Source organism: Primulina tabacum, chromosome 11 (assembly GCF_025594145.1).
Source record: "Primulina tabacum isolate GXHZ01 chromosome 11, ASM2559414v2, whole genome shotgun sequence".
Lineage (NCBI taxonomy): Eukaryota > Viridiplantae > Streptophyta > Magnoliopsida > Lamiales > Gesneriaceae > Primulina > Primulina tabacum.
This window is the reverse complement of record NC_134560.1, coordinates 7,912,721-7,929,526: the sequence shown is the minus strand read 5'-3', so window position 1 is coordinate 7,929,526 and position 16,806 is coordinate 7,912,721. Positions and strand designations below refer to the sequence as shown.

Below are 16,806 nucleotides of genomic sequence, written 5' to 3'. Positions count from 1 at the left end.
AAATTTCCTTTCACTCACATGGAAAGCCCATAAGCCTAAAAGCCCACCTTTAATCCAACACAAAGTAAAAGTGAAAAGTACTCATGTAAGACGAGCAACCTAAGATATCCCATTGATTTCAATTTTCCCCTACATAAATCAAAATGAGGCACCAAATTTCAGAGGAATCAAGTCACAAACACTACACAAAATCTTCTAAGCTATCACGAACACTTCTCCTACCACCACAACCAGCACTTCTTCCATCACGAACAACGAGACCCGCTTGGAAACATAAAAATGCAACTCCCATAACAGGTTCATGTGTCCTATGCTATGAAGCTCATATCTCGAGAGAAGAAATAACCAAACCTCCATAAATTCCATATCCGATTATCGCAGTCTAGAGTCTTCCTCCTTTCGACAAGGCAACTACCTTACCTGCAATGAAGTTATGGGACACCACATGGAGAGAAATCAAAGCAAGTGTTCAGACAATAATTTCTGATTTACAAAAGTTAGTATGTAGACGATATCTCACCTGTACGAGACAGCAGTTATCCAACTGCTGTACCCACTGTGATCTTTAACTCTGCATCGACGAATTCACATTATCAGTTTACATGGTTGAAAAGAGGAGTGAAGCACAAACATCAGGAAAACACAAGGAAAAGTGACAGTATAATGAATTATGAATACGTAGCCAAATTGCTCTAAAATAGTCAATAATATGCAAGACATACCAAGTTATATTTTGGGAAAAAAATGCATGCTACAGTAACATATCTATGATAACATTTTTTAACCACAATACTTCACCCAAAACGATCAATGATGGAAAATTTTATGATTTGATTATTTATGATTAAACTATGCTTACAAATTTATGCTAGCTTATTTTGAATAAAAGTATGATTTTTAATGCATATGCTTGTATATGTATTATTTGCTAATCATGTTTAGAACGTGCTGAATCATTAGACTCATTAGGTTTGAATATTGCAGGTGAGGATGAGATTGAGGGAGGCGCTGACGCTTGAGTGAATCGAGTCCAGCAGTACACTCATGAGGGACATTATTTTTCGCATGAGCTTGATAGTTAAAGTTTTAATTATTTTTCGCATTAGCTTGATAGTTAAAGTTTTAAAGATTTTGTTAATGATTTAATTAGAGATTTTCTTGCTTTATTTTGAGGTAAGTTTGATCTTGTTAAAGGTCGATGTAGGATTTTTGGTTATTAAACGAGTTAGAGATTTTTATGCACTTGAGATTTCAGATGTTAAATTATTTTGGATGACGGAAATGTTAAGTTATTTTAAATATGACTTTCGAATTTTTTATGTTAAAAAAAAATTAGTAAGATTATAAATGTTAAAAGTAGTGGATGTTTCAGTTGTATAATACAGTAAATGTCATGAACAATATTAATTGAATAGGAAGTTCAGATAAACATGTTCAAGAAGTCTTAAATAAATGAAAACTATCTTTAGCATCCAAATTCTGGAATTCTAATTTTTCTAATTTGAAGCCTAGGTGTTCGCTTTAGAAGAATACTGGATATATGTCCTTTTCATTTGTGTCTATTATAGGATATCTGCCTCCGTCTAGCAGTATGATTAGCGTAAGAGACTGAAATTGTTATGTTTGTTGACCAACCTTGTATCATAGAAGCATTATTTTCATCTTCTCCTGTTCATCAATGCTGTCATCACTTGTAAGAACAATCAAATTGTGGTCGACTATCACGAAGACATTTCCATTTCTCTAGTAAATAATCTACAATCCATTATGTTGCATATACGGGTGAGTATGGGTAACATATAGAATAAGATACGAATACGACAAATTTTGAAAATATAATACATGATACGGTTAGGATACGATAATTATTAAATTATATATAAATATTCTATATATATGTATTTATATAAATTTAGTATTAAAAATTAAAAATTACATATATATATATATATTTATAAAAATATATTGTTGACATGTATATATTTACATATATATAATGTACAACTTCAAATGAGTTATTTAATAAGAAAAAACAAAAAAAAAATGAAAACGTATCCAAAAAATGTATCTCCGCCATGTCTATTGCTCCTAGCTGTGTCCGATGCGTATTTGACTGGTCAAACCTACAAAAAATCTATGACGCGGATAATTTTGTATCCAACACGCGTATCGGCGCGTCGTATCCATGTCGTATTCGTATCCGATACATAAAAAAAAGATCAAGGCCTTTTTATAAGTGGTCATGGAAAAAAGGGAGTTAAAAAAAAGAAAAGAAAAGAGTACCACAATTTAATTGTTACCAAATTCTTTCTGCATGGCTAAAAATTAACAAGTGACAGACAAATTTTACAACTTTAAACGGCAGATCTGATTTCCATGATGAAAACTTTGTTGGTCCCACGTGCGGTAATTTGAGATAATAAATATGAAAATAAAGAATAAACTGGACACCAAGATTTATGTGGAAAACCCCTAAAAAATTATTAGGGTAAAACCACGGGCAAGATGAAAAGATTTCCACTATAATATTTTATGGTGCACAACTCACTCACTGTGTTTCCGAAGAGAATACACTCTCTTAATACAAGAGAAGAAAACACCTCACAAATATTATAGAACTAACCACTTAAATGCTTATAAGATGAGAGAAAACTCGAAGAAGAGATGATTTCAGAATGAAGGGGGATCTCTATTTATAGAGTTCCTTTTTCATGTGAAGACGCGTTCCTCTGAAAATTCTGTCAAATATCAAATTTGACAATTCAATGAAGCACGCTTTGCTACATTTCTTGACTGACCCCATTTTGCCGACATTTCTCCCACTTGGAGATTTGATTAAGAATCAAACACATCTCCACACATCCTTTCAATCTTGCCATTCCCTGCTGCTTACGTTTTCGCTAGACCACTTGAGGATTTACACCACTCAAACTTATTAGTGTTCACTGACTTGGTCAGAAAATCAGCTATGTTATCTTTTGTATGGATTTTCTGCATATCCACACTTCCTTCTTCTACTAATTCCCGTACAAAGTGAAATTGTACTCCAATGTGTTTCGTCCAGGAATTAAAGGTTGGATTCCTTGCGATGTGCAAGGCACTCTGACTGTCACAAAACAAAGGAACATTCTCTTGTTTGTGTCCGATCTACTCCAATAACCTTTTAATATATATTGTCTCCTTGCAAGCTCGAGTAGCTGCCATATATTCTGTCTCTATTGTAGATAATGTCACAACTGTTTGCAGTTTTGAAACCCAGCTTACTACTCCTCCTGCAAGTGTAAACACATAAGTAGATTTTCTCTTATCAGAATCACCCGCATAATCTGAATCGACATAGCCTCTGCGTGTAAAATCTGATCTTCCATAACACAATGCAACATTTGAGGTACCCTTAATGTATCTAAGGATCCTCTTAACAGTACTCCATGCTTCGTCTAGGATTCGCCATATACTGACTAACTGCTCCCATTGCTTGAGCAATGTCCGGTCTTGTACAGATCATGGTGAACATCAAAATTCCCACTGCTGATGCATATGGTACTCGAGACATCTCCATCCTTTCTGCTTCACTAATAGGACACATCTCGGAGGATAACTTGAAGTTAACAGGAAGAGGGGTCGAAATTGGCTTACTATCTTGCATGTTGAAGGGTTACAAGATTTTCTTCAAATAATTTTCCTGGGAAAGCCAAGTCTTTCTTTTACTTATGTCTCAGTGAACTTGCATCCCTAGAATCTTGTTTGCTGGTCCCAAGTCCTTCATATCAAATTTCTCTAGCCAACTGTGCCTTCAATCCTTGGACATGATCTTTGTTGGGGTCTGCTATCAACATGTCGTCCACATACAACAACAAATTAATATAATAATCACCAGACCTTTTGAAATATGTACAAGAGTCTGCACTCAATCTGTTGTATCCAAGGCTCATGGTATATGAATCAAATCTCTTGTACCAACACCTCAGCGCCTGTTTGAGATCGTACATAAATTTGTTCAACCTGCAAACCAAGTTTCCTTTGCCTTTTTCCACAAAACCTTCTGGCTGGAGCATATAAATTTCTTCTTCAAGATCTCCATGAAGAAATGCCGTTTTCACATCTAGCTGTTCTACATGTAGATCAAACATCGCACACAATGCCAACACTACTCTTACTGTTGTAAGCCGAACCACATGAGAAAATATCTATTTGAAGTCAATGCCTTCTTTTTGAGCATATCCTTTTACCACCAATTTAGCACGATACCACTCCACTTGGTTATTGCCATCACGTTTGATCTTATAGACCCATTTGTTTCCAATGATTTTCCTCCCTTGTGGTAGTGTAACAAGATCCAAGTTTTATTCTTGTCTAGTGCCTCCAACTATTCTTGACAATTCTCTTCGAGACGTCATGTGCCATGTCGCTCCTGAATCCATAATCCATGTATCACAAAATTTGTGTCTGCCTTCTGCAACAGTTGCTGCTTTGCTGAATAATATTTCATCACCGCCTGAAGTACTAGTCACATTTCCTTGAGAACCTTTCTCGATACTCATACACTATTTCTTGAAGTGTCTTTTACCGCCACATTTAAAGCAGTAAATATTTTTATTCTTACTTCTTGACTTTGATCTACCTCGTCTTGGACTCCCACTAGAGTCACGGTCCATAAATATTCCTCTTATCATCGGTAAAGCTTCTGCCTGCTTCGATGTTACCAACCTATCTTCTTTATTCTTGCGCCGACTTTCTTCACCGAGAACCGCAGTTAAGACATCATCGAATTTTAGAAAGCCCATAAGAATATTATTGGTAATGTTGATGATAAGTTGATCATATAAATCTGATAGAATTTGAAGTAGAAGCTCCGCACGTTCATTTTCTCCTATTTTATGCCTCATGGAAGTGAGTTGGACAAATAGAGTATTTAGTGTGTTGATATGGTCGGTCATCGATGAGGATTTCGCCATCCGAAGAGTATTAAGCCTTCTCTTTAGGAAAATCATGTTGTGTCGGGACTTGACCTCGTACATCTTTGTCAGAGTATCCCAGATAACTTTGGCTATTTTTATCTCAGAGATACTTGACAGTACTTCGTCTGCTATAGCCAAGTGTAAATTGGCAACAACATTGTCATTCATCTCATTCCACTTTTCATCATCTGTAATTTTCATCGGTCTATCTCCAATAGCCGCCAAGCAATTCTATTTTCTTAAAACTACTTGTATCTTTATTTTCCATATCGTAAAATTGCTTTCGTTGAACTTTGCTATCTCGTACCTGCCCGCCATTATGTCTTCAAAAATTTAGTAGACTGAACAAAATAATCCCGCCTTAATTTCAAAAAGTCTTTTCTGATTTGGAATATCAGTCTAAGCTGCAACCACAGAGCATACTTAGAATTTTAAGAAATTTTAAACAAAGGCTCTAATAACACTTGTTGGTCCCACATGCGGTAATTTGAGATATTAAATATGAAAATAAAGTATACACTGGACACCAATAATTACGTTGAAAATTCCTAAAAAATTATTAGGGTAAAATCACGGGCAAGATGAAAAGATTTCCACTATAATATTCTACTCACTCACTGTGTTTCCAAAGAGAACACACTCTCTTAATACATGAGAAGAAAACACCTCACAAATATTATAGAACTAAGCACTCAAATGCTTATAAGATGAGAGAAAACTCGAAGAATGGATGATTTCAGAATGAAGGGAGAGCTCTATTTATAGAGCCCCTTGTCCGTGTCAAGACGTGTTAAAAACGCGTCCTCTGAAAATTCCATCAAATATTAAATTTGACAATTCAATACAACACGCTTTGCTGCCTTTCTTGACTGACCCCATTTTGCCGACAAACCTTTCCCAACCATGTTGGACAAAATAGCACATGAAACAGATACAACATACCTGACGAGATAGTTGTTGATGATATAGAGCACCAGCAGACTCTTTTGAAACTGGAGATACAATGCCAACACTCAACAGCCAATCTTGCATCTCTTCCTTGCTACCCATCTCATTGTCACCTGCCCCACCAGTTTAATTATTTGAGCCTAATAGAAGCTTTGACCTCATTTTCTCAACAAGCAGCACCATCTCCTTTGTCTTACTCTATTTTATTTTTATTTTTTTCACAATTAGAGAAACAAAAAAACAAAGTAAAATTATTTATCTGAAAAGGACAACCAGACTCATTATTGCACTAAATGATTATCATTTAGTTCCATTAGAGGTACTCGAGTTACAAATACCAATAACAAGACATGTTGACAAATATCAACTTCACAGCTGGATAGTATTTTCCGGATTGTTCAACAGTCTGTTTAGAGAATAGTGATTAATAACAGAAATCCTACAATGAAAAAAAATGTCCTTCAAAATAAGCATTAGTACCTATCGAAAAACGACTATCCTCCAAATTCAGTGTTAAACAAGGTTCGAAATAAGAATGATCACAAACTTTCGGTGGCATACTCAATGACTCATCTTCAACAATAAAATATATTTAGTGTCACAATATGATAAGGACTGCTAAATGTTTCAGTTTCCATGTAGGTTTGTCTGATTCTTGCATGTTATTATCATCCCTTCATAACGCAATAATTCCCGAGCCACACCCATGCAAAGTATACTAATTCATGAATGTGCCAACTTTTGAACAAATTGTCGACATGTTTACATGACAGTCCAAATACCGATTTCAACATTTAAAGCCCACTCCTAGATTTGAAACATGCACCAATTTCATAATAGCGAAATAAATTTGGCTATTACATGTACAATAAGGAATCTACACAAAAATTTGCATCAATGTACAACTATCCTATAAAAACTTGACTTTTTCTGCATCCCTACAGGTTAATGTAAATCTTCATAATCATTTACGCCTAATAAATCAATGAACTTGACATTTGCAGATGCATTGGATCCATGTCGTTAACCATTCACCAAGTTGTGAGTCCACGGTTTGCAAAAAAAGTAGCGGAACGGCTGGAACAGGAACAGCAGCTGCCGCGACAACATTTTAGGCTAAAACAGTTGTGTGACTATTAATGCAGTTTTTTTGGAATTTCGACGATTTCGCGATCGTTGCACAACGGAACGGTGATTTCGCGACTGACGCGGTGTTACAGAACGTTTTCTGTTACAGAACGTTTTCTGTAATTTTCCCAAATTACATAGCTATTTTTATTTTATTATAAAAATATTCCACGATATAACCGCAACCATTCCGCAAAATATCAATGGAACTGGAACAACGGCCTTCGTGATGTTCTCCCCGACAGCGAACCATGGTCGTGACAGATTAGATCCCACCTCACGAGATAATAGTAATAAAAGTATAGAATCTCTTCAATAAGCCAATGCCAAATTTTTCATCTATGTAATTCATATTCTTTTGAAATGAATACTAAAGTTCAGGTAGAAATACTAGCCCACTTCTTTCTTCCATTGTAATTAAAGTCATTTGAGAAAATTTTGCGTAAACTAATCTAGATTCAAACACACTTACAGACCATCAGAGCGTTTAAATCCTGAAAAGCATCCTGCAAGCTCTTATCAGTACTCTCCCACATCTCCTGCTCTTTCCTCAATATCCCATCCATGCCCACCACCGGCATCCTAATCGCCAACGAACTATCTCCCTCCCCCTCTCCCGAAATTTAACCCGAGGCAGACCCACTACATTCTCAGGCTTTTCCACTCCAGGCATCCCAAAAATTCCCCAAAAATGAATCAGGGTCTGTTTCCCTATCAAGACCAATGTAATCACAACATTTTGGGGACCATTTTCGGTAATTTTACCATCCGGCGTAGCGCCCACCTGGAATCGGATTCTGGGACTGTGGAACATGGACTTCAGAGAGTTCTTGGTGGAGAAAATCTGTTGGATTACGGAGAGAGGGACGTAATGAGAGCTAGAGTTTGCAGCAATGGTTGTTTCTTGGGGGAGAAAGAGGAGGCCAGATTTGTGGTGGGGGAAGAAGGTCAGGTCTTCGGAGAGAAGGTCAACGGTGGACAAAAGCTGGCACTCTATCTCTCCGGGGTTCAGAACCGGGCGGCCATTCGCCGTCAGCTTCGCCGCCGGGAGGATGTTCTCGGCCAGGGAAAATGAGGAAACGATACCGTTGGAAAGTGTTTATCAAGAAAAAAGGAGTGGATGTGATTATTTTTCAATTTTTTTTAAAAAATATTTAAAATTTAATTTTTTTAATTAGTATGTTTAAATTTTCATTTTAAAATTATATATAATAAAATTTAATTTTTAATTAAATAAAAAATTTATACGACTCAATTTCATCCAAATCAACTCAATTCACTTCTCACTCCATTTTCCCCCAATTTTCACAATAACTTCTTATCGTTATTCTCAATCCTCCTTAGCATCCATTCTATTTTTTTCAAATTTTTTTGGTTTCTCGCTAATAAATTGTCTTCAACATATTGGTCTGTAAGAAATCCAACGAGAGAATCACGTATTGATAATAAATCAACTTTTTATTTTGAATTTTACTATTTGGTTGGGTCAAGCTCGACTCATAAATTCGATGAAGATGTTATATATCTATTTGTTGATTTCTTATTCTACATGTTATCCATCGTCGATTTGCGCGCACACACAAATCGCGACAAAAAATTCAATTTTTGGTTGCAACTAGCTCGACCACCTCGACCCAGGACCTAGGTGTGAAGAGTGGGTCGACCCTCTCTTCTGGGTGGAAACCCATTCCAACTTCTCCACTTCTATCTCTTCACCTAAGTCATTCTCATACTCATCCATTCTAACTATGAAATCTCCCAAACACATATTGCTTAATCCATCAAAATGCATCAACCTACATTCATCTTCATCAGGTATCACAGGGTAAAATTTTGAACAATTTAGGCCAGTGAGCAAACAATACACTGGACCAAAAATGTATTAGATTAGTTAATAACTTTAATAGTTTTATTAACTATCCATAGGGTAGAATAGTTTTTGAGGAAGTACTTTATGGACTAAGAAAAGATCTCGAAACTAGGTTTAATAGCTATAAAAATTTTGTCACATGTCGTGGAATGATTCAGATTTCAGTAGGTGTGATTGCTTCCATATATGTGAATTTATTCATCCTTTACAGGTAACTAACTATTGTTCATTTTATGAAATATTGTTGTTATTTTATATCATACTAATAAATATGTTTAAATTTTTTGTGCTAGATTTTGACATATGAATATTTTTCAGCAATTGTTGAAGTGTTTGCTAGACGTCGAGAAGGTCCCAATGTACTGATACCTCATATGTGTCATTGGTTGGCTAAGAAATGGAGTTAGAATCATTCTCCTTCCATTGATAATGTAAACATAGCATTTAAAAATGTATATACCAATGTAAATACAAAAAAATTATTTTATTTACTTTTGTATTGGCTAATATATTTTTCGTTAACTGTTAACTAATTTTCATGTTTAATGTTAATGATTAATATATGATATTTTGGGAATGCTTATTCGCACCATGGAAGAGCTGTTGTCTGTGTATTATATGACTGGTTATTTTGTTGATTCTAATCATAATGTAGTATTCAATCGCATTACAAAGTTGATTAGCTAGGGTATCAAAGTAGTGTACAGTCAAGATCCATTAGGAGACCCAGAGGATGAAGTGGGTATACATACTGAGGATCAACAGTTTTCCCAGCCATTCACATATACATATTCTAGATCATCTCGAGATAAAGTTCGAAAATCTCCTCGCCCATCCAGAGATGGTGGTCCTACACACAGGAATCAACCGTCTCCTCCATCCACTGACATGAGACATACATCTATGCATAGGGATCATGCTTATCTTGCAGATATGTATGAAGTTCATTTGACAAGTTTGGAGGATAAAATTGCGACGATGAAAAATGACCAAGCCGAAGGATTTTCTCATATCATGGATGTATTGAAACATATGCAGACTGATATCTCGAGCTTGAAAGATATGTTTGGGAGATTGCCTTCAGTGAGTGCCAATGTTAGTATGTTTTATCGATATTTATATGATTTTTAACTATCTTGTTAGCTTAAAAAATGACAAAATTGTATATATTATTCTATCAAATTATGGTGAGACATCAAGGAGAACACATGAAGAGACGCCATTTATGAGAATGGAGGAGGTGCATCCAAATACGACACTTGTGAGTGATCCGTCTTTGACTCATGCTTTTGAAAAGACTTCGGACTATAAGTAAAAATTGTTCACATTTGAGGAAGAGTCTATGACAGATGAGGAACTACGTCAACTTTTTATAAATGATTTGATGTCTATATCTTTTGAGAAGAGAGCTAGAATGTTCGCCAATAGATCGTTGGCTCGAGTAAGCGTTGAGATTAATTCTTGCACGAAAAATACGAGGATATCTGGGATGCACTCGTCTTATGATAGAAAGTGGTTTCTTGAATTGGGGACACCTGCTTGTTGGTTAAATGAGACCTTAAGTTTTTTCTTATTTTCTTTTTTGTTTATTACAATGAATTAATAATTAATATATTTCACTTATCACTTTCAGCATATTCAAGAATGTTGTCGAGACTTACTTGTATTACAAAGGACATACTCACATTTAATGTCACAGGACGTGTCATTGATGGACTTAAATTTTCATCAACTGGTTTCGTGTGCTTTCAATGAGGAAGGGGAGAATAATATAAAAAGTTTGATGCCCTGTGTGAGATCAGAAATTGGTGAATGACCATTTGTTCCATGGAATAAAGTTAAATAATTTTAATACCCTTTCATCTTCCAAGATATTGGGTTTTGTTAAAAGTTTTGCCTAACATTAAGAATATCACAATTATGGATTCAGACCGCAGCGTAGATAGATCAGGCAAGACATTACTTAAATTTATTAACCATTTATCGCTCATGATTCCACATATCTTGGGTGTCAGTGATGCTTCTGAAAGATGGAGCATAGTTAAGCCAAATAATTTTCCTACTAAAAAAATCAGGTTAAATTTTTTTATTTTAAAAATTATTATTTCATTATGATTTGGTGTATATCAATGTATATTTTATGTTTGTTTTTTTTATTGCAGTGGTGAATGTGAAGTTTACTGTTTAGAGGCCGCATCTTATACAATGTTAAAAAAAATTCCTATCAATTGAACGATGAGAAAATTGAGGAATTTAGGCATTTTTTTGTTGTATTTGGGATAAATTGTGGTAATTGGATTAAAACAATTATATAGTATTTTATATTGATTTTGAGTTGAATTTATGTGATCCATTAAAGAAGTTTTGACGAGAGTTTTGTAGTCCCAGTACACCTCAATCTATTTTGAACAATGAAAACAATTCATTGGGTCGAGGACAGGGTCGTGAGGGTCGAGCCAAGAAACCCAAAAGGCTCGACCCATCGACCTAGTTTGAGGTTTTGGGTCGAGCCTAAAGGTTTTGAGTCGAGATTGGGAGGTGGCTCGACCCACTCGACCCTGACATGAAGGCTCGACCAACGCTCAGTACACTAATTACATGGAGGCTCGAACCATTAAGATACATTAAACATTCAACTCATATGACTCGAGATACATTAAACATTCAATCGAGTGAACATGTTGATATGAAATTTGTTATATATTTTTTAGGTTCCATTTTTATGAAATTTGTTAAGAATTTTAATCGAGTTGATATTCAACTCAAATGGCTAGACTAAAACATACATTCTTAACATTAAGTTCTACTATCGTTATGAATTTTTTAACAACGTATTTAAATTATAATATATAAATCATATTAAAATGTTTACATAATTATAAATTTTTTATATACTTACATTATAATTATATTTAAAGTCAATTATATATTACAACATGATCAAAACTCACAATCCCTCGACCCAAATCGACCCAAACATAAACCTTAAAGAAAAATCTAAACCAAACCCCAAACTCGACCCAAAATCGACCTACTCACCACCCACATGACCCAAACTTAAAAATCCACCACAAATCCATTACAATCTCTGTACACTCGACTCACTCACCACCCAATCGACCCACTCACCACCCACTCGACCCAAATTTAAAAATTCACCACAAACACATTAATAAAATATATTTTTTTAAATTCAAACAAATTATATATCATTCAACCATATCTTCTACCAAATTCTCCAATTGAAGGAAATCTGTTTTGTTTTTTTTCTTTCCACGTCTTCTCTTGATCACAGGTGACAATATTAGCATATCATCACGTGGCCACTCGTTCTGATTCAGAACAGGATAAATTGGCTCAGAATAGGCTAATGATCATATCATAACAAAATAATATTCTGAGCACAGGGAATAAAAATTAATATCACAGAAATAACTGGCTACAAGTGCATGAGAACATGGAATCTTGTCAATATCAAATTATCTACAGGTACATCTCTTCCATTCCAAAGCCACAATGTCATTATTTGTAGCATTCGAACATCGAACTCAAGACGTCCCAGCTCATAAACTTGATATCCCCGACCATTATTAAACCTTTCATGAGGAATCGACTCAACAGTTGGAGTGAAATTTTTTGTTGATGCGACGGATGCATTTCGATACCTTGAAAACTAAGATGTAGTCAATGTCTGCAAAGAATTTAGTAGTGCAATGATTGGAAGTTGTCTTTATTCACGCAATCTTGCATTTATTGATTCAACATCATTCGTTGTCATAATGTAATACCGAGATCTTGGGCTATATGCTCGAGTCCAATGATCCAATGAATCACTTTCATCCAAAAACTTTGCCGCATCGGGATATATTTTTTAATTTAAACTTTCGTACTCCACGTCAAAGTCGTTTGCTTATAAATTATTGCTACACACAAACATTTCGATACGACCCTTCTTTTTGCAACGAATTTTCATATTTTGTGACAAATGCCATATACAATGGCCATGGCGTGCATTTTTGTGAACATCAGCAACTGCAGCAATGATGTCCAGATGTTTGTATGAGATAATCACCAACTCCTCCTCATCAACCACTACTTCCAAGAGCTTCGTCAAAAACCAACTCCATGAAGCAATAGATTCTACATCAACAACAACCCAAGCCAGATGATATTGATGAAAATTTCCATCTTGTGCTGAAGCCACAAGTAAAGTACCATCGTACTTTCCTTTCGATCATGTACCATCAATAAATACGACTTTTTCCATGCATCTAGATCCTCTTGCACATGCGTCATATGCTCAAAATAAATACTTGAATCTATTATGCTCATCTACTACTAAATCTATTATACTAAATGGATTCAGTCTCTTGACCATTTTCAAATATGAAGGCAGAAGAGCAAAACTTCTTTCTAGATCACATCTGGAGATATCATGAGCAAGTTGTTTGCCTTTTAAGGCTTTGTAATAGGTAATGTCAACCCCCTTTATTCCGCATCATTGTCATAATATATTTTGGTTGAGGTGTTTTTTGTTGCCCCCGAAATTTCTCTACCAACACATCACGAACAACAGATGAGATCGCTTGTCGATGACTTTTACACATTCTTCTCAAGTCACAATTGTGTGTGTTGCAGTATGTTTGAATCACAAAATCTGTTGAGTCCTCATGTTTTGAAGTCCATATTCTCCAGCTGCAACCTTTAGTCACACAATGAACCAAATAGATATTTGGGGAAGATTTGACACTCTCAAACTCAAAAGACGAGTTCAAAGCAATTTTGGATAACTCATACTTCACTTCAGTCTTGCTTGAAAATCTTTGACCAATAAATAGGTTGGAGCCATCGGTGAATGAATATGTATCATTGTTAGTTTGAACATGAATCTCAGTATCATGAGCTACACTGATGTGCTGGATGTAAATTTGTTGCATGACATCATTATCATCCACATGCACTGCATCTATGTCCTCCACATCATTTTCTCTACTTCTCACATCATTCTCTTCCATATTTTGAGTTGAACATGAATTATTTATATCTTACAATACATCATTATTGGCACAACATTTGAAGCAAAAGTTATATCAAAATAGTGATACCTACTCAGCGCCGCGATGCTACCTCAAAAGGTCATAATAATAATCAACACTCGACCCATGAATTGCAATACATACACATCACTCGACCCATGAATTGCAAACACATACACAGCTCGACCCACACACACGACCCACACATTAGCACACATGCTCACCCACATCTCAGCACACACCATGCTCGACCAAAATCACACTCGACCCACACTACCTGCTCGACCCACACATTTAGCACACTCCATCCACCTGCTTAACCCACACACTTAGCACACACAACCCCTTGCTCGACCGTAATTACTCGCACCAACTCCAGCCACAAAATTCTAACCCAAAATGACCAGACCTAAACTGAAAAAAATCTAGTTGCTATAACATAGCATTACGAATATATACTTACTTTTCTTTCAAATCTTCAAATTTTCAAATGATATTTGATTATATTTTGTTTTGTTTGCGCTAAAGAACACAAAATAGCTAAAATTAAACTCTGAGATCGGAAGACAAGACCAACTAAAAAATATTTTTTTAAAAAATGAAATCTAATTAATTAATTAATGAGCTAATTATTGATATTATCTAACTAACAGAGTCAACTCCCTTTCCTTGATTTAAAAAAATCAAAATCTCTTTTATTTAATTAAATTTTAAATGAATCATATATTTTTTATTGACCACTTTTCCATACACCTAGTCACTTCTTTAACACTTTCACTATTTTTGGTTTCCTATTTTTCTTACAAATATTATTTTATAATAAACTAATCCGAAATCGAATCAACATTTAATGTTTTCCAACCATTATGTATATACATGATGAAATTCTTTTTTAAATAAAATAATAAAAATTAAATATACCGTCGGATAAATTTCAACTAGAATTGATAAAAAAAAGATTCCACATACGTTTTCAAGCAAACAAATCCGGTTCCGACCGCAATAAATTAAACATGTTAATCGGGTCGATTTAACATTGATATGGCTCCATAAACATCGTCTCTATGCTCAAGTATGTTGGATACTTACCCGTTGGAAGGTTGAATCCACGAATCATTTGTCTTTTAACAATAAAAGATTGAAATTAGTATTATGGCATATAATCGATAATAATAATCTTTAAAAAAAAATACCATTCCTCATTTTCCTGCAAGACTTGCTTGAATTTTTAATAAATTATTGAAAGATTCATACAAAATGTTCATATATAAATATTGAACGCGTACACATGGAATGCGATGATTAAGAATTATATATCTATATGTGTACCACCATCTAAGAGAGCAGAGAACTTCTCATGTCTTCGGATTACAACTTTGGCCAGTGTCTATTAGCGTCAGTTGCCTCCAGGCTCCACCCCAGCACCTAAGAACAACGAACAATTAGCATTCAGGTTTCATGTCAATAATTAACAATCTGATCAACACCTTGTGTTGCACCCATGTTTGCAAGAGCATCTATTGGAGCCCACTTCAACCTGATCGCCCCCGTTTTGACCTCCTTCGTTTGCCAAGAAGCTTCAGCATGCTGTCAGTAACATCAGGCAGAGATTTATTATCTTCATATTCATGGTTATCCTCAGAAGTTTGGGTTAACCAAGCCAACGCTTCAATAGCTGCATCTTTCTCAGACAAGACTTTATTTCTCTTCGGTTTTCCCACAAACTGCATGCCCTTGAACTCCACTAACGCCCTAAATTCATTTGTCTTGAGATGTTTTGTTTTATATTTGGGAGGAGAATGACCAGCTCTCATTAACAGAGTTTGAAGTAAGCTCTTGGGATTTGTACCATCTTGTGTAAATCTTTCGCGATCACTAGACTCTCGAGGCTTCTTACTTTCACGACCGAAAACAAATCTTCCTTCGCTTTGATCACCCGAAACCAGCTCCTGAATAGCAAGCATTAGGTACTTTCCTTCTTTATTGATATCCAAGCAGGGATCTTGAAGCTGCATTTGTCCAGATTTATAGAGCATGAATAAAAAGACATCAATCCACTATAGCATTTTTTTTATTAGGATTGTAAATGCATGATCAATTACCGGCTAAAGTAAAATAAAGTCAGAGGAATTCATAAAACTAACGAAACAATAAGTGTACTTGAAGCTGTGTCTTATAAGGAATCAAAGACCTCCATGTCTTTTCTAGAGACTTGTTTCACTCTTGTGCTTTCTAGAGACATGCACACGTACTTAAAACAGTGATAAGTGGTTGTGCGGAGTTGAAAGTACACTTTTCCACTGCCTCCCCCATATTCTCAAACCCCATTAAAAAAAAAGGAAAATGAAAAAACGAAGAAAAGAAAAACACTCGTCAATGTACAACCACAGACAAATGAATATGCTAAACCCCATCTCTCATAGCAAATATATTTCTTTGTGCTGGAATTTTACGGTTACTTGAACTTCATTCACCGTGGTTCCTCCTATGTACATCTCAACAAGTTTGTAAGAAGAGAATGTACAGGAGATACTACCCTATCTAAATTGTAATGATAATACTGTACAAAATCGCATAGAAAGTGTAAGGACCGTGTATCGTATTATCGTAAATCCTATGTTGATTATCGATAATTTATGAAATTGTCATGTGATTATGTATATGAGGTATATCATGACAATGGAAAATGAGAAAATAATTGTTAATAATGAAATATCGTACTAGATATTGATTAATTAACAGAATTGTAGTTGTAAGAACTCGAGTGGAGAAGCCGGACGCCAATATAATACAAAACCGATATTTTGGACAGAACGTGTGGTGCCCGAGCGGTAGAAAATGACCGCCCGAGCGCCAGTGTGGAACA

The 16,806-nt window shown here is 35.3% G+C and overlaps 1 protein-coding gene across 3 annotated transcripts in view; it reads right to left on the bottom strand.

Annotated features, from left to right (window-relative positions):
* Positions 1-15,139: 15,139 nt before the first annotated feature.
* The window catches only part of LOC142517687 (DExH-box ATP-dependent RNA helicase DExH3), a 28,711-nt gene continuing 27,044 nt past the window's right edge, over positions 15,140-16,806 (bottom strand). For 2 of the 3 annotated variants that reach the window (XM_075620069.1, XM_075620071.1), the window contains one exon: positions 15,140-15,949. In XM_075620069.1, the coding sequence (XP_075476184.1) occupies positions 15,473-15,949 (477 nt within the window). In that variant the 3' untranslated portion in view covers positions 15,140-15,472. The remainder of the gene's footprint in view (positions 15,950-16,806) is intronic. The other variant, XM_075620070.1, reaches the window with a different exon arrangement.